The sequence below is a fragment of the Diplotaxodon limnothrissa genome, linkage group LG16, assembly GCF_057381915.1.
Source record: "Diplotaxodon limnothrissa isolate DT_005_m linkage group LG16, D_limnothrissa_male_GT1.1, whole genome shotgun sequence".
Lineage (NCBI taxonomy): Eukaryota > Metazoa > Chordata > Actinopteri > Cichliformes > Cichlidae > Diplotaxodon > Diplotaxodon limnothrissa.
Genome location: NC_140611.1, coordinates 8,704,512 through 8,722,669, shown reverse-complemented (window position 1 = coordinate 8,722,669; position 18,158 = coordinate 8,704,512). Strand labels below are relative to the sequence as shown.

General features: G+C 39.9%; 1 protein-coding gene across 3 annotated transcripts in view; it reads right to left on the bottom strand.

Annotated features, from left to right (window-relative positions):
• gdap2 (ganglioside induced differentiation associated protein 2) overlaps nucleotides 1–18,158 on the bottom strand; it is a 34,852-nt gene that overhangs the window by 12,092 nt on the left and 4,602 nt on the right. For all 3 annotated transcript variants that reach the window (XM_085374090.1, XM_085374089.1, XM_085374091.1), the window contains exons 3-13: nucleotides 17,614–17,753; nucleotides 16,711–16,864; nucleotides 15,005–15,093; nucleotides 14,343–14,419; nucleotides 14,040–14,199; nucleotides 12,418–12,568; nucleotides 11,874–11,950; nucleotides 10,936–11,012; nucleotides 10,449–10,588; nucleotides 5,023–5,077; nucleotides 3,937–4,080 (exon numbers count right to left, since the gene is read on the bottom strand). In XM_085374090.1, the coding sequence (XP_085230216.1) occupies nucleotides 3,937–4,080; nucleotides 5,023–5,077; nucleotides 10,449–10,588; nucleotides 10,936–11,012; nucleotides 11,874–11,950; nucleotides 12,418–12,568; nucleotides 14,040–14,199; nucleotides 14,343–14,419; nucleotides 15,005–15,093; nucleotides 16,711–16,864; nucleotides 17,614–17,753 (1,264 nt within the window). The remainder of the gene's footprint in view (nucleotides 1–3,936; nucleotides 4,081–5,022; nucleotides 5,078–10,448; nucleotides 10,589–10,935; nucleotides 11,013–11,873; nucleotides 11,951–12,417; nucleotides 12,569–14,039; nucleotides 14,200–14,342; nucleotides 14,420–15,004; nucleotides 15,094–16,710; nucleotides 16,865–17,613; nucleotides 17,754–18,158) is intronic.

Below are 18,158 nucleotides of genomic sequence, written 5' to 3'. Positions count from 1 at the left end.
GGTTTGATGATTGTTGACATGCTCTCCAAATAGAAGTTTTTTTGAAATACAGTGGTGCAGCAGTGAGGAGAAACATTCCAGGCATAGCCCAGGCAGTGGTTGAGGTCAAAGATCAAGCTGGTTGGGGCCCATCATGAAATCAGACCTTGGAGCCACAGCAAGGACCATGAAACTGCCTGCAAAATAGAGGAGAGGATCGTCCACAAGATGGGAGAGAGGCTTCAGGAGGATCAGAGATCATCTTCAGCACAGCAGACATGACACAGAGAGCTGTGCTACTAAGCTTCCAGGAAATCAAGAGGAGACTTCCCACAGCAAGATTTTAAATACAATGAAAGATTCAATATTGACGCTGAGGAAGACGACTAAGGTGTACGACGTGCTCTGCCTTAAACCTTCAGCAGCGTTGGAACATAAACACTCAGGGGATGAGGAGCGTGCCAAGCTCCATCGACAGTGCAGAAGGAGTTCGAGGATGACATCATGATTCTGTGAAAGCACAGGAACCAGAAGCTATGGTGGTGATGACAGCAGTTTACTATGAACATCACCTAATGTGCCACTGTACTGTGCATACGATGACACTCTGAAGGCTGCTGGGATCATAATAGCAGTAAGACAACCCTGCACCCTTTCCACAGAGGTGTTTTCTGCAGAGTATGGACAATGAAGGACAATGAAGGAGTCATAAATATCCCCCTCACAGGACGAAGGCCTGAAGTGAGGTAATGGGAGGCCATAAAACTAGAGTGCTGAGAAGTCTGCAGCTTGGAAATAGCTGAGACCCATGTTGACGAACAACAAAACCAACTGGTATGTTTGAATGTCTATTCTACATACGTTTGGACTCTGGTCCTATGGACAATGATGGAAACAACTGGAAGAGACATTCATGACGCCCTGCAGAGCTTAAACCACTCTGCAGAGAGACATGTGATGTGCACACCTGGAGGAAGCATTACCAAGCTGAGATGTTTTTGAAAATGTTACTTTTTTATTTTCACTATTAAATTAACAATTTCTTTGTTTGCTCGTAAGATGCAGTTTGCCATGAGATGAGATCAATGAGGAATGGGATAACTGCTAATACGTTTGTTAAACTGTGTACCTTTTCAGTAATTTAGGGTGATTTGACATATGCTGAGTATAAAAAGGTTTGCATTGAAACTGTCAGACATGAGGTATTCATACCTGGGAACTTTTCAAGCATAAAGGTCAAAAAGGGGGGAAATGTTAGATTTGTATTGTTGATTGTCATTTATGCTTAGAAATATTTACTTATATATGCTTAGAGTTTTGTAATTAGTTGTAGATTGGTAGAGGTTTTGATCCTTGATAGTCTGCAAACTTTGTGTGTATTAGACAGCACTTTGGGAGCATGAGAGGTCATACCGTGTCTTATTGTTTTATGGTAGGATTAACGTAGTTGCGTCTGTTCTAGTCTAAGTGCTCTTTGTTTAGATGAACTGCTGGACTTCCTCACCGTGTTATCTAGGATGAACCATCTAGGGTGAGGGGGAGGCTACCCTCTTCCTGACCAAGGATGTTTGACCCTTTGATCAGCAGTCCACACACACACACACACACACACACAGGCAAGGTACTCTTTGTGTGTATGTAGACGTCATATGTTAATGAACTTATGCATATTCATGTAACCTCAATAAAAGAACAGTGGTACGGGAGAACGGACGAGAGCAACTGGGGTCAAGCGAAGGAACGGTGCCTGTCCGGTTCTCTCCCGTGCACGAGAAACATGAAGAAGCTTGCCTACTTGTGTCTTGCTTTGCAGTGTAATTATATTGCCTTTAACGTTCCAGCGGATGGGTTCAAGCTACAAACCTATCACAAAGAACAACAGAAATCATTTCCACCATCTCTGGTTTACATCAGGAAGAGGAGAATAGAAAAGGGAAAGTCTAGAGATTTGTCTCGTCTGTTGATCCCTCAAATACAACTGATGAAAAAAGAACGTGAATAGAAACACACAAAGGTTTGTGTGATTTCAGGTTTATTCGAGACATCAACAGGAACATAGCCTACCTAAATATTTCTACTAAAACACCATCAGCCAGAGAGCTGACGTGAGGCTAAACAGGGTTACGGTCCGTCCTTCGGCATCTGAAAATGCAAAACCGATGCTTACAGGGAGGTGGAGACACACAAACTCTAATTTATCAAAGGAAGTCAGTTACTGGCTCCAAACATCAGCGCTCCAAATGTAGTGACATATTTTCCAAGTTAAGATATATTAACTGGGATAATCTGCTGCAACTTCCAGATGTTTCTGACACATCAAATTATTTTGGCAGGTCGCTTGTAACTTTAAACCACATGCTTCAGCACCTGAGCTATATATACTCATCCAGGCTGGAGAAACTGATCAGGAGGGCTAGCTCTGTGGTCGGCATGAAGCTGGACACTCTGGTGACAGTGGCAGAGAAAAGGACATTAAAGAAAGTGATGGACATTATGGACAATGCTGGGCATCCTCTGCACACGGCCATAAACAACCAGAAGAGTCTGTTCAGTGACAGGTTGCTTCTCCCCAAGACAAGAACTAACAGACTTAAAAACTCCTTTGTCCCACACGCCATCAGACTGTTTAACTCCTCTCTGGAGGGGAGAGGGAGGGGAAACAGGAGGACAAAGGAGGGGGGAAACAACTAAGCTGTAGTGCCTCTGCACCTCACTGTACAATACCTTGTGCAATACTTTTTGTAAATAGTCAACAGTGCAATAGACTCAATACTTGAAATGTGCAATTCACTTGTATTTTTATTTTTTATTCCTATTTATTCTATTTATCCCCTTTGTATATTTTATTTATATTTGTCTCTGTATGTATGTATGTATGTATGTATGTATGTATGTATATATATATATATAACAGTTCTGTAACTGTAACTTCGGTCGTTGCTGTGCTTTTTTTGGAAGTCGAATTTCCCAGAGGAACCCACCCGAGGGATTAATAAAGTTCTATCTTATCTTATCTTATCTCTTATCTTATCTTATATTTTAGTCATCTAGAGAAAGTGGGACCAACTTTCTGGTGTCTACATTAGAATTTCTAGCCACTACTTCAAATGAACCCTAACTCTTACAGAGGAAGGCGGAGGGGTTACCACAGCTGCACCCAACTGACATACTTTGCCTGTCACAGTAAAGTCAGAAAGCTAAAAAAAAAGAAAAACTGGCCCAAATTAGATGTTTTACAAAGTACTTTAGTAATGGTCAGACTATAACCACATATGGCTAAACTATAAAATGTTAAAAAGTTTTTAAAGTGGCAAAAGCTGAACCACTTTCCAGTATTAAAACACTCTGTTCTAATATCACATTAGGTAGGCAGGTAGTAAAAATAAGAATAATTAGGGAAAATAATAACTGAATGTCACTTCTGAACCTCTGCAAATCGTTGAGCTCCTACCGCTGAGTGAATCAGCCTACAACATTATCTGATGTGCTTTCATTTCCTGTCTATTTAATGGTTGACCTTCCGTGCAGTTAGCCACAACAAGGTAGCAGGATGAAAAAACAAAACAAAAAACCTTCAGCATTACTCAGTGGCTGATTTACACCATTCATTTCTACTAGGTTAATGTAGCTCTATCCATCTGCAATAACATACTGTGTGGCAAAGGCAGAACACCTGCTGCTTTATACTTCAGATGCATTGCTGCTGGTGAAGGAGAGCTAATTAGATGAGCAATAATTGGATGGACGTCAGCTTAATTATGTTAAAATAAATAGTTCCAACCTGTGTGGGGTTTTTGGAACAAACGTTTGGGCTAGTTTTGAGAGCTTTATCAAATCCTTTATGTATTTTAGCAGTTACCTTTCCAAAATGATTCAAATCACTTTGAAAGATATCCGTGGATCATGTGCAAACAACATAGGACTGAGTTATGGATCTCTCTGTTATTGTGTTCTTACTCGTGCATCGTACTCCAAGACAAATGGAGGGATATCGAGCTGCTCAGGCTTGATGCAGGTGAAGAGCTGTTGCAGATTGTCGAGGTAGCGGACCTTTTCCTTCATGCCAGATACACTGAAAGTGGTGAAGAACCATGTTGAAACCTTGATTGAGACAAGTGAAGAAAGAGAATGGATGTGTGTAAAGAACCGTTCATCAGTTTTTAAAAACATTCAAGCTTGATTTTACATTGCCAGGACACCAGTCATGCAATAATCAAAGAATAACTGAACACAACAAAAACAGAAAACTGAGCAAGACTGAACTTTAATGAATAAAGAAAAAGTTATCAAGAAACCAGATAAACCAGACGTTACCTAAAGAGGAAAATATTTTCTGGATCAGTGTGGTAGGAATGTAAGGACTTAGATTAATAAGAAAAGCAAAACGCTCCTGGTTGTCTGCCTTTTACAGATGTGTGGTTCTGAGGCAGTGACCTCGAGCTTGCACTTTAGTGGTTTGCAGCTGGGATGAAAACTAGCACAAATCTCCAAATCTGAGGCCATGTTTTTTTTGACGGCAAAACGGTGGAGTCCCAACTTTGTGTCAGGATGAGTTGCTGATCCAAGTGGAGGAGTTTAAGCATCTCATGGTGTTGTTTGTGAATGAGGGGTGAGGGGAGCAGGAGACTGACAGGCAGACTGGTGCGTATGTGTCGGTGTGCTGTAGTGAAGAAAGAGCTGAGCATGAAAGCAACGCTATCAATCTACAGGTCAGTCTAGATTCTTACTATCACCTGTGGTCACGAGCTCCGGCTAGTGAACAAAAGAATGAGGCAAGCAGTGGAAATAAGTTTCCACTGAAGGGTGTAAGGCACAGCATTTTAATCTTAAATGTATAAATATGGCTTTTTAATGTCTTGTGCTCACTCTTTTTCTTACAAAAAAAGGATAAAAACTTGATCAAAATCATCTGAAATACAATAAACAACACAGACAAGGTTTGTTTTCATACATTTATACATTATCAACTGAAATATAAATGTTTTACACAGGCCTGTATATTAAATAAGCTTTGCAGAAACTGTAAATAAAACCATCCCTTACCTTCGAGCGGAATGTTGGATGTACAAAGTAGAAAGCCATCAAATTTTTTTTATACCTGCAAGAAATAAAGCAGAACATTAGTGGAATAATACTTCTCAGCAACCCTATGACTCATTATTCTGGAAATCAAACATAAAATTAAAAAAACCTGTATTATGAAATGAAAATGATTGATGTTCTGAAAGAGGAGACACAATGTTTCTGTGGCCGTTTCCAAAGCCACACATTTACTGTCCCACAAAAACACCACTTTACAATCAGCTCCATCCTGTACATTAGCATGGACACATTTACCACATGGAAGTGCCAAATGTTTTTCCAATGCTTGGTTATTTATTTGATTGAACAGACAGGTAATTAGACAATTAATCGACAGTGTCAGCTACAGCAGCTGTCATACTACAATGCTGCTTTACGCTGCTTTGATCAGACAACTTTAGCCATAAAACTGTGCCAAACTGTCTACAGAAGGAAGCTAATTTTAGACACTTGTCTCCATCTACTCGTATCTGAAGCTCAGTCAAAGCAGCCAAAACCACAGATGGCTCACCAGTCTGTCAGTCTCATGCAACCAACTCTCCCTGATGGAAGAGGGGCCCGAGAGGCATCTACATTTGGGAGGAACTCAATTTCAATCACCATTATTTAACTACAGACCATGCTCCAATGAAGCAACAGAGCCACATCACTGGCAAAAACATGACATGTAAACTTGAGGTTACCAAACCGGTATAAGCCTGTTATGTCTGCCATTCCTAAGTTGCTGGAGTCAACTCCCGCATCTCTGTTTTCAAGACAGAAGCAAACAAACAGACTGTGAGACTAACAAACAAATCAGGGGTATATCCCAGAGTAAGAGAGCGCCAACTAAAACTGTGGGTCAGTTACTAGTTACATGTGTTTAGAGCCAAATTCCTCGTATTTCTGATATTCACTAATTCAGATGATATTTTTAATTAATGTGCTGCATCTGGAAGTTCTTCTTGATATTGTAGGAATCAACCATCACACACAGATGTTGAGTCTTCAGGGTGAGGTTCAGATTCAGGTTCAGATTTATCCAGAGAGAACACGTTTGTCCACACAGTCCATGCACTTTAACTTTACACTCAACATTTCCACTTTACTCTTAAAATAAAACACATAAATTAAATAATAATAGTAAGCTCTTTCCCTTTAACCCCGGCCCCTTTGGATGCTGCCAAAAAGTTCTTGCATTCTGGAAAACTCTGGAAATAGTGCCGACCTGAACTTCCATCCATACTAAATTTGCTTGTGTTAAGAAAAACCAAAACATTTGTCCATCAGAGGAACACACAGGAACTTTTAGTTATCCAAATAATTCAAACGTACAAAACCGTGACTTGTGGCCTTCTGCACTGGTCCAGAGCCGGACCCGAGGATATTTAAAAATAATCACTCTCGAGTCCATCGGTCTCCTGCTAAATGCAGACAACATATACGCTTCCAAAACTGTGGATATGTTCAATCTGGCGAGAGTCTGTTGGTTAGGTAATTTGAAGCTAACATGCATCTGCAGTCAATCAATAGCCAAATAGCCAGACCAGGGTTCAATATCACGATGCCAAACCAAAAAACCCCAAAACAAAGCAACTGCTTGAGAAATGTTGCAGAGAAAGAAAAATACTCCTAAATGAAAACAGCTAGAACAGAAACTGTAACTGTTTAGAAGTAAAGTGATCCCTGAACGTGATGTGCGTGTGTTCCTCGCCCTGCAGAAGAATGAGGACACAAAGTTCCCTGAAAAAAGGCTTTGATTGTCTCTGTGACTGACAGGCAGCACAGTTCTTGTGCTTTAAACTAGAGATGGACCGATCCGATATTACGTATCGTATCGGTCCGATACTGACCTAAATTACTGGATCGGATATCGGAGAAAAATAAAAAATGTAATCCGATCCATTAAATATCACGAAAGCACCTCACAAAACTTGCAACACGCCGTAACTCACCTCAGAACGTTAGCACGTCGGAGCAGTATGCATCACGTGATAGAGCGGCTGTGGCATGCGGGACCTGTTGGTGGTCTGGATAGCATGTGGAGCTTCGCTAGCAACCTGGCATTTCATCTCCGACAAAGTTATCACCGAGAGAAGTAAAGCAAGTGTGTAAGTCCATCTCTGAATGTTTGTAAAGCATTCCTGCGTTAAGCTTAACAAGCGACTGCCTCTTCTTGCTGCTACTTCAATCATGAAACTGCTTAACGATCAGCTGATCGGCTTTTCTGTCGCCAGTCGTGTCTCTAGTTTGCTTTTGGCCCACTTTGCACCAGAAAGAGGAAACCAGCGGCTGAACAACAGCAGCACGTTTAAGCTTGATCAGCTGTTGTTAGAATTTATTTAATATTACTTTCTACTCGAGGATCTTTTTCTACGTAGCTGACGCTGGCAACTGTGCAGGGGCGGATCTAGCAAAGTTTAGCCAGGGGGGCCGATAGGGCATTAACAGGGAAAAGGGGGCACAAAGACATACTTTTCTTTCTTATTCTCATTTAAAATGTCGAGCTTTTAATAAATAATTATCTGACACCCAAAGTTTTAATTTGATGTAAAATGAATAGAAGTCAATTACTGTATATAGTAACTATTAAGTCTAATATACCCTAGTAAGCTATAGTACTTTTTCCTTTGGGAAGGTACCATCTGTGCAGTCTGCAATTTTGTTGAAGAAAGATGTTGAATCTATTTAATATTTCTTGAAAAATAATTGATTTCTGTGCATTTTTTTTCACACTGCATCAAATTAAGGTTGATTACGTCGATTAAGCATCATGAGGTGGCGCGTGAGGGGTGGTTCCCTATTTTTTATTTATTTATTTTTGTTGTTGCTGGGAGTTGGAGCCCTATTAGTTAGGTTGCTTAATATTTATGCTAAGTACTCTTTAAAATACCAGAATAGGGAGGATGGTGTAGGTTTAAGTTTATTAGATTGATCAGTATTGCTGAACTATGAAATATTTTTTTTTTGCATACAGGTATAACAGAATAGCTTTAGTGTAGTTGTTGTTTTAAATTTGAGTATGAACTTATACAAAATGCAGCAAGATATTTAAAAAACAGTTTTGTTGATTAAAAAAAACACTATATCGGATTCATATCGGTATCGGCAGATATTCAAATTTATGATATCGGTATCGGACATAAAAAAGTGGTATCGTGCCATCTCTACTTTAAACACAGAGCTCTGCCAGACCCACGCCCCTGCTAAATGACAAACTTGTTAGCAGTCATCATTTTCTACTGCAGCCAAAGTACAATATCCAAGTCAGAAAGTGTACAAGCAAACAGATAACCTCAGCGTTTTTTGTTTCACATTAAATGAGCCTTTAGTAGAGGGCAGACTGTTGTCTGGGTTTCGTTAGGTCCAGCTAAAAGTTTGCAGAGGTGGTGGAGCCTAAACATCCCTAACATTTTAAGGCTGCACTGATGAATCAGCAGAACACAAACGTTCGCCCTCGTCACTTATGACTGAATGGGGGTTTCCTGTTCCGATGAAAGGGGAAGCTGAATGAAGGCGTCTTCATTCGCATTTAAAGACTCTGTGAAAGCAAGGTTTGCTTTTTTTTAAATTCCCTTTTCCTGCCTCACTGAAATATATCGCGTAACCTGCATCTGACACCCTTAGGGTAAATTTATCACACAACATAAAGGATAAACATCAGGAATGTGCTACAGTTTCAGTTTTCTTTATGAAGGTTAAGAAAGGTGTTGTGAAACCGACAGAATAGACAGTAAGAAAGCAATGAAACCTGAGAAAGACAAGCGTGGAAAGGTACGTCTTGACTGCATGGAGTTTCCCACTGACACAGGAAGCAAGTTTGGTTTCTAGTAACCAAAACTAAAAAGAGATGACAACTATAAACGCTTCTCCTACCCACCGAGTACCTGAGTTTCTCTAGGTTTTTCCTTTGGTGGCTTCCAGTTAACAAAATTTCAACCCCTTCTTTTTTTCCAGTTACGTTTAGATATTGTGTGGGTTTCATGTGTGTGTTGATGTTTATGGACACTAGAAATTTGTTTAATCTAGTTTCAAGTGCTAGTTTTAAATCAGTAGTAGTAGGATGATTAAGACGTACACTTAAACCTAACTCTAATAATATCTACTGTATGACCACTCATGTCTGTCTTTATTAATTTTGGACACATAACATTCACAAACAGGGGAGTCTGCGTGGATAGAGGAGTCACTTCAGAACAGTGAAGCTGTAGGTCTACTCTGATCTCTGAATAGAAGTCTAGATCTTTCTGGTTTCCATTTGGAAGATGTGGCTACGATTAAGCACGACGAAAATATTCATAAATGGTGAACTTTTCAGGAGATCTCAAAGAGATCAAACAGCATCTGCCTCCATGTGTATCGAGTTCCAATGTGATGGTACACAATGGACACGTCATTGCTCAACAGAATGACCGATTCAGGTCCAAATCCATTCTGCAACCTCAGTTATCACAAAGTCATGTCTGACAACAACTTTTCAGAGCGCTGTCTTTGAAAGGTTTATCCGGTCTCAGTTTAGAACTCGTTTGAACTCTTTGAGGCCAAGTCAGAGCCAAGTTGCTTGGCCTCAAGTCACCGCGAGACTTCACGCCAACGCCAACAATGAAACAAATGTGTTTCACAGCTTGTTTGGCTTTTCCAATCATCTAAACACTGTAACCTTGGTGGTATCGTACTGTGGCACGACCAATGTTTCTCAACTTTAATGCAGCTGCAGAGGCTAAGAGCAAGAGCCAACGAACACCAAATAGGTCAAATGAAAGTCAACTCTAAATGTTTGTATGACCTAATATACAAAATGTTAAACACCTTGATTTAGTTCGAAAAGTGGACCCTTTGTCATGTTGATACAAAATGACCGTTAGATTGATTTAAAATCCAGTAAGCACTATGCTGCATGGAAGAAAATATGAAAGCGGCTACTATAATGACTCAATCATAGTATCGTCATGGCCTTTGAGAGAGAAAAGGAGTGAATGAGAGGGGAATTCCCAAAGACCGTCTTTTTTACACAACCTCTCTCTGTCTGATTCTTTTTTAAGTTTTGGTTAGTTAAGACTGGAGAAGTAGTTGGCCAACAATGTCAGCCAAATCTAATTCTACTTTAAACATATATTGTAAACCCAGATGACAACAGTTGTGGATGGAAAGCTGAAGCAGACTGTTCTTACTCAGTGACTCAATGCCAGAGGAATAAGACAAAAACTGGAACTAAGTTAATGCCTTATCTATTCAATGTTCTCTTCCACTTCATATCTGATTTAATGTTGGTTTTCCAATATACTTGACATGTTTTAATTTAAAAGATGGAAGGCAAATACTTAAAAAAATTGCAGTCATGCCTTCAGCTCAAGGTTTAGATTAGCCACAGGCTCAGTGTAATCAGGTGAGTAAAATGTCAGACTGACTTGACGTCAACGATGTCGTAGAGTTTCTTCAGGAAGTCGGTGTCCAGATGGTTATGCTCTCCGGTCAGCGTGTGAAAGTAAACCATAACATACTCCTTCACTGTGATGTGGTCCATTACATGGATGAAGTACAACAGCGCCTACAGCACACGGGCAGAGGAAACAAAGACACAGGATTACTGTGAGTATTTATTTACTTACAGTTCTGTTAAAAACCAGATCACCCACATCTGATACATTTTCTTTTATAGTTGCAGCTTTTCCTATTTAAAAACAGATATATTGCATTTTGCAACAGGTACTGAGGAGTAAAATCAAACGTGCAGTGAACAAGGTTAAAAGCAGATCAATGTGACCTGTGCTTGCTCACACGTATTGCATTATTACGACTACACAAAAAAATAAATCTGCACCATCTGTTACGGTGAGGTCCGACATGACTAAGATCACTAAAAGTGCTTCACTTTGACATACTGGCACACGTTACCTTTTCAAGGTCAATGAGGGTCACGGGGATGTTTCGTCCAACCACGACCATCACCGTCCTGCCACATATATCCACGCCTGGACAAATACACAGTAAAGTGTAAAGACACTCAGACCCTGCAATTTTGTATTAATTTAAATATAGTATCACAGTATTGAAACAGAGCTGCAGATGTAGTAAGTGAGAAGTGTGGAGATACAGTCTGTGTTTGGCCCTCTGCCTACAGAGGTCATCTGGCCAACACTGAGTAATAGTTTTCCAGCAGTTCAGCCTCTGTGTCTGTGACTATGATCTGGACTTTTCGCTTGTAATCTGCAGTGATTTGGAAAGCTGACTTTTGGATAAAACACTCCAACTGTAATGTGCATTAGTGGCTGTATGACAGCCTTTGTTTCTTACTTGAATGCATACAGACCTTCTACTTGTGTAGCATCACTACAAAATGTAAAATGTTTCTTTTGCATATTTCCCTAAGACAGTCAACAACATAAAGAACATTTTTTTTGGAAAGACTTTTCTTGTGATACAAGTAAAATACATTAAATATATAGTTTTAAATTAAATATTCTTTAATTTAAAACTATATATTTAATGTTAAAGCTTAAATGTACCCACCTCAAAACACGGCCTGAAAGTTCAAATAGGTTCAACCTTTGCCTCACTTGACATCGGCTGAGCTAATTGGTGCTCAACCTCGTCCTGGACTGTGTGCAACAACACTGCCTCCTACTGGTGATGACAGTCAATTGTGCCTTAGAGAGGATGAATTGCCTTCGCTCTTCATGCAGAGGCGAAACAGAAACTCTCAGGCGAGCACCCTTACAATACACATGTCTGAAAACTGTCTTTTGGTTCCTGGTTTTGTTTCAGATCTACATTCAGACGTTGAAAGACTCCTTCAAAGATCTAATATGCACGTCCCATGCTCAAACACCTACCAGTCTGGTACAACGCTTTCAGCGCGGCGATGTCTGACAGGTCCTCTGCTCTCGCTCGACACAGCCAGCGACCGTAGCTGCAGGATTAAAACAGAAAGAGTATCTTAAATATATGGAACAATTAGCGGTTACACACATGCTATAACTACTGCCTCTGTAAATTACTGCCAAAACATCTACTAAAAACCTATAAAAAAAACCCAAAAAAAACTAAAAAGAACTTTAAGTGTGATCATGAAAGCAGCCAAAACGTAGCCGTTCAGAAATGTTTCAGTAAAATTTTAAGTGACAAACACTTACAGTGCAAACTGAAACAGCATTAGATAGAAATACTTCATAAATAGAGTAATTCAAATTGTACTTATTTACAGTTTAGTAACTGAAGAAAATACTGCACTTGATTTTGCACGTGAAAACTTTAATACAGGCAACGTCAATGTTAATACAAGTGGAAAACACTTGAAGTATTATGTTATTACATTTATTTAAAGAAAAACATTTGAAAGCATCATCGAGTTATCTCACAGTTTGCTTGGACTCTTACTTTCTCTGGTGTTGCTTCTGCATGGCTGCCTCAGACATCTGTCCCTGTAAAATCAGTTTCCGCTGTTTGTCTACGTCGCCCTCCATCCGGGCGAAGGCGTGAGTCCCAACCTGACCCAGATCCAACTCCAGGCTGTCCTCTTCACATTCATCTAGACAAGCCAACAGATAAGACATCGTAATGAAATGCTGAACTTGTATCCGATACTACTTACAAAAAATAATTAATCCAGTTAACTCTGGCTTTTTTAAACGATCGTTTCCCCTCAAAACACTATCTGTGTACAAGTTTTAGCAAATTATAAATGCAGCAACATTCTCATGGGTTTGCTTGTTTGTCCGTATTTATTTTATTACACAGATTCCAATTCATCTGCAAGGATGCCGTTACACGTGTGTGAAAGCGCTGCTATGAAGTCATAAACTCAGCTGACAGATTCCAGGCTCGGGTTCAAGTCTGTTTCATTCCTTGTTTCTCCAAGACCACATGCACTGCTGCATGCATGTCTGTGCATTTTATCAACATCCAAACGGACATGTGCATCTGTCAGTGTGTATACATCAGCCTGTTGTTATTGGGTTTCACTTGCAGGCAGCCTGCTTGCTTTGGATCAACACCCCAAAGCCACATGTCGATGCTTTGAAGCATCAGGCCAGCAGGCACCACACTTGAGGTCAATGGAGGCAAGAGGCTCAAAATGGAAACCACAAACACTCACTAACACATGGGCTGGTGTTACTTTCACAGGCCTCTTCACCAAAACCTAACATTTAGGGTGCAAGCAAAGGCTTAGCTGAGGTAAACTAAAGAGGTCATACAAAATCCAGTTTATGTGGAGGGTTTAAAAACTCAAAATTTCTGTTTGTCCTTTGTGTTTTTATTATTTTGCTATTTCTACAGAACTGTTGGGCCTCGATTACTTTCAATAAAGACTACTTGGTCTGCATTTAGCTAGAGGACAAATACAAATGTTGGGAGACTAGAAAAGCTTTGATGTGCTTCAAAACAGTTTCCCTATTTAGAATTCTGAAAGTTTCTCGAATCTTCCTTTGTTTGATAGTCGTGTGCTGATCACATCAAACTCTTTCTTTTAGGAGAACACTTTTGTTCAAGGGCTTTGAGACAATCATTGTGACGAGGCATTATGTTGGTTAAAATCTGTCTGCGATACTTCTCATGTCCTGTCAGTGCTTTACTACAAATAAAACAATCATGTCCTGACACTTCAGGAGCCTGAAGGCAGATGCAGTCTGACTGACTCACAAAAACAACCTGAGCTCTAAGTTAATCATTATCCAGTGTCATCTTCACACTGTATTTAATGATTGAGCTCAGATGTTTTATGGTTCCGTTGGTGAGTGAGTGACAAACAACATGAATGGCTGACAGCCTAAAAAGCCAAACGGCTGACTGCTCGGTCAGACTATTTCAACTTGACAATTAAGTCCTTCAAGTGAAAAGAAAAGCTTTTATTCTACAAATTCAAACTACAGGGAAGAAATGTTTTGTTTCTTTTCGACTGAAATGAAAGTGAAGCATGTTGTGTGTCCCTTTCAGATTTCAGGAAATTGTTCATCACATTATTGAGAAAAAAAAAAAGAAAAAAAAGAAGAAGGCTGCACCTTCAATGCTTCCTGGTTTCTCTGTGATGCGGATCCGTCTTTCTGGAACCACTGGTTCACCCTCAGAATTGCCGATGTCAGCTGGGATGAGAGGTAGGCAAGCCTTTTCTTCTCCCTCAGAGCGTGGGTAGTACAGAGGGAGTAACTTCTTGAACACAGACTGAAAGAGCACAAATATGAATATATATCTATTAGTGATTAATATGCACATGGCTAACTTAATACAGCTGGTTTTAAATAAGAGGAACATGCAGGTTCAGTGTTTCCTGTTGGTCTAAACTAAAGACAAGAAGTCACACAAACCTCCTCTGTGTCTGAAACCGCAAACACCACCGTTTCTATGCTGTTTCCATGATTCTCCAAGAACCGCCGCACTGTCCCTACAAACACATTTGTTTTGGTTTGTTACAAGATAACACAGACAAATAACAGCAAATCTGTAGTTTACAGAGAACTGCAATTTTTCTAAGACTAAGAAGAGGATGAAACCAACTGAGATGCGTCCTTTTCTGTGGTGTGGACCTGTAGTCGTGTATTTAAGTGAACAAACCTGAACAAACATTTTGCAAACAAGCAGAATATTTGCCACATATGGTTCTCTTTGGGTGTTCACTGAACTAATACACTCAACTATGCCCCGTGTATATCCAGTCTTACATTCAGTTCAGGTTTTGTGGTTATTTTACAGCCAGTAGTAGCTTTAACTCCAGAGGTGAGTAAGACTTCTGTTTGAGTGGATCTGAGTGATTTCAGGGTGGCAATCTAACCTCTTAGATTAAATTCCACTGTTTTGAATTTGGGCCGATTACAAGCTTGGGGAGTTCAATTTTCCAAAGGGGTCACATGAGAAATCGGGATTTTGGTGGAGGGCTGCACCAATAAACTTACAAAGAGAGATAAAAAAATAAGAAAATATGACTAAAGTGTCACTCCAATAAAAACCTGTGTGTGTCTGTGTGTCTTACTCAAAGCAATGTGTGTTGCATCCTCCGGAGGATAACCTCTTTTGATTGTGGTCACCACACAGAAGCCAACTGATGCCATTGACTGCTCTCTGTGGTGAAAAATGAAGAAATACAGTCTCACATACTGCACATCACATCTACAGTACACACTGACTATACAATGTCAAATGTGACATACATCATTCCCAATATGTCTACATGTTGTCAATACAAACAATGGTTCAATATAGCACCTTCAGATCCCTCTATTGACCTTGAAGAAAGGTCAGAGGTCAAATGTGACATGATATTTTAAACCTTCATATGGCACTTTCTATATGCTGACAATACACACCAACTTGTAACAATCGTAGTTTTGAAGTTCTCAGGCTTTTCATCAGTTTTTGACTAATAAGTCATTGAGTTGACCTTGAAGATCTTGGTGGAGACAAATTTAAGACAAATTTGAAGGGATTATTATGGACCCCACTCTACACACCTACAAAGTTTTCAGAGTTCATCCAGAACTTACTGAGCTGTTGTGTTTATAAACAGAATGACACGTACACTACCAAAAACATAACATCCTTGATGGAGGTAAAAATGTAATTCCATGTAAAGAAAATGCTGGCAGCCGTCAGTGCTTCCCCTCAGTTTTCTAGTAGACAAACCTATTATATCAATTCGAAAGTCCTAGGTGACCTACGCGAGTTATCGCATTTGCAAGATTTTCAGAAAACTTGTCCTCTGACCTTGAGTTTGAGATTCAAATTTCCCCAAGATTCTTAGTACATACATGTATGGTATTCATTTAAAACTCCTGCCATGTTCTGGATTTATCGCATTCACAAACTCAGGTGTCCATGCTGCCTGCCCACCTGAGGGAGGCGTGACAACAATCTCTGACCAGCCTTTTTACAGCTGAGGGGTAAAAACAAAACACTAAATACCTCCAGTACTACGTCTGTGAAGGTTCTCAGTCATCCAGGTCATTGTAGTCAAAGGAGCTTGCAAAGAAAAGCGTCTGGACTTCTTTAAGTTACTTGAAGACGTTTCACCTCTCATCCGAGAAGCTTCTTCAGTTCTAAGGTCAAATGGTGGAGAGTCCCAGATATAAACCTAGTGGGAGTTTCCCCCCACAGAGGGACAAAAGGACCCCCTGATGATCCTCTAATCGCCTGAGCCAAGGTGTGAAACTGGGTGTGGGTCCCAATCAGCCAGTTTCACACTTTGCAAGCTCCTTTGACCTCGAGTACTACTATTTAAATTTTGCCAGTCTGACTTTTTCCTTTCTTTTTTTGTCTTAGTGGGTTCAGCCTTCTCCCTTAAATCATCATCACTGCTCTCTCCACTTCATCATATACTGCAAACATCTATATCACCAAGTAGATCAGGACAGAAACGGCACAATCTGGTCTGTGAAATATTGATTAGGAAATTGTGGATTTTAATCTGAAACACTGTTTTTTGGGGGGGTTGATTTTAATTTATCCAATGAGTTCATATTTTACAGATGGATTTAATGTTTTTCCATCAACTTTTAAAACAGATCCAACTTTTCTAAAATCAGTGTTTCTGTAATCTGAAAAGCTGGAAAGCTCAGTCACTTTCATTCAGTGACTGTTTGCTGGTGCTTTCTGACAGAGAATGAAACAGATGAAATTTGTGAAAGTCCGATTACTGCCAAGTTTAGCACGTGGGCTGAATTATAAGTTGCTGATTCTTACGCAGCCAGCTGCATGATGTTTCTGTAGCAGCTGTATAGTGAACTCTCTGCTGCCGTCCTGTATTTGGCTTTGTACTTTGGCCCCACGGTGTGGATGATGAACCGCGCTGCTAGGTTGAAGCCCTTGGTCAGCTTTGCCTCCCCGGTGCGACATCCTGGACACAAACACACAAAAAGATTATTATATTTATTATTACATGTTAAAAATAAACTCTCATGACTGTTGATCCAGCAAATACACATGTGAATCAGAGAGCTGACAACTGAGTTCATGAAAGGGAAAACTGTTTTCTTTTGACAATTAAATTTGCGGATTAAATTTTCTGGTATGCTAACCACACAGAGGTTTTTATTTTGAGCACCAGCTTCTTCAAATACTGCATCTTAAAGCATCAATATATATATAATAATGTAGATATTTTTAGGTGACGTTTTTTGATGAAAAGACACTTCCAGTGTGTCGGGGTAAAAACCAGTAACTAGACCTTTTTTTGTACTTGGGACGTCTGAAAAGCCAATCTCAAAAACACTGTCACACATCCACAGTGATGCAGATGATTGAATAACAAACCCAGACATCTTTGCAGGGTTCAAGAACATCTGTATTTGTTCCTTGAAATTGGAGCTCAAAGTTCAAAGCATATTACTGGAAGCAATTCTGCAGAAAGTAGTTCCAGTGAAAACTGGGCTCCTGCCAGAACAGAAGCCAGAACATACTTATTTGTGTGTTATCAGTACTTTCAGCAGCTGTAGAGACTTGATAAAAGTTACTCTGTATTAAAGTGCCAGCGGTAGTGCCAGCGTGATATCAGGTGACTGGTTATATTTAACACTCCCAGTGATATCTCTGAGAAGACCAAAGTGAAATCAAGCTCATTTCAGCAGTTTAACCTTCCATGTCTACCTTTGAGTTTAAGCAGCTCGTCTCGGAGCTCGGGTCCTGCCAGCTGATGGATGCTGTCAGACGTGGGGTTCTTTTCGTTTAGCGACTCGTTGCTGGTGTTCACGACGGCGGTGCAATTCAGCAGAGCAATGTCACCAACACTGTGGGGAAAGAAAAACAATCTATTAAAACTATACAGAGTAAATACGAATGATATGGCGTATAAAAAAACCGTTGTGATGTCATTTTGCCAAAGATGTTGTAAAGGTTTTTTTTGCCATAAAACAATGTTTTGTATGAGTTTGTTATTCTGTATTTTCTAGGTGTGGAAATGTTTTGGACAAGGACGCAATTTTTGAATAGTTTGATGCTGTATGCAGCTACAGCAGATTTACAATGAAACAATAAAGATGCAATCTAAATGCAAACTTTGAGCTTCAATTCATGCGGCTGAAGAAAACTTTTATAACGTAACGCATTTTCAGTCAAAGTGTTTAATGTGCCCACATTCACTGAAGGGTTTCTTTTATGAATATCGGATAAAAGCACCGTACAGTATGTATGTC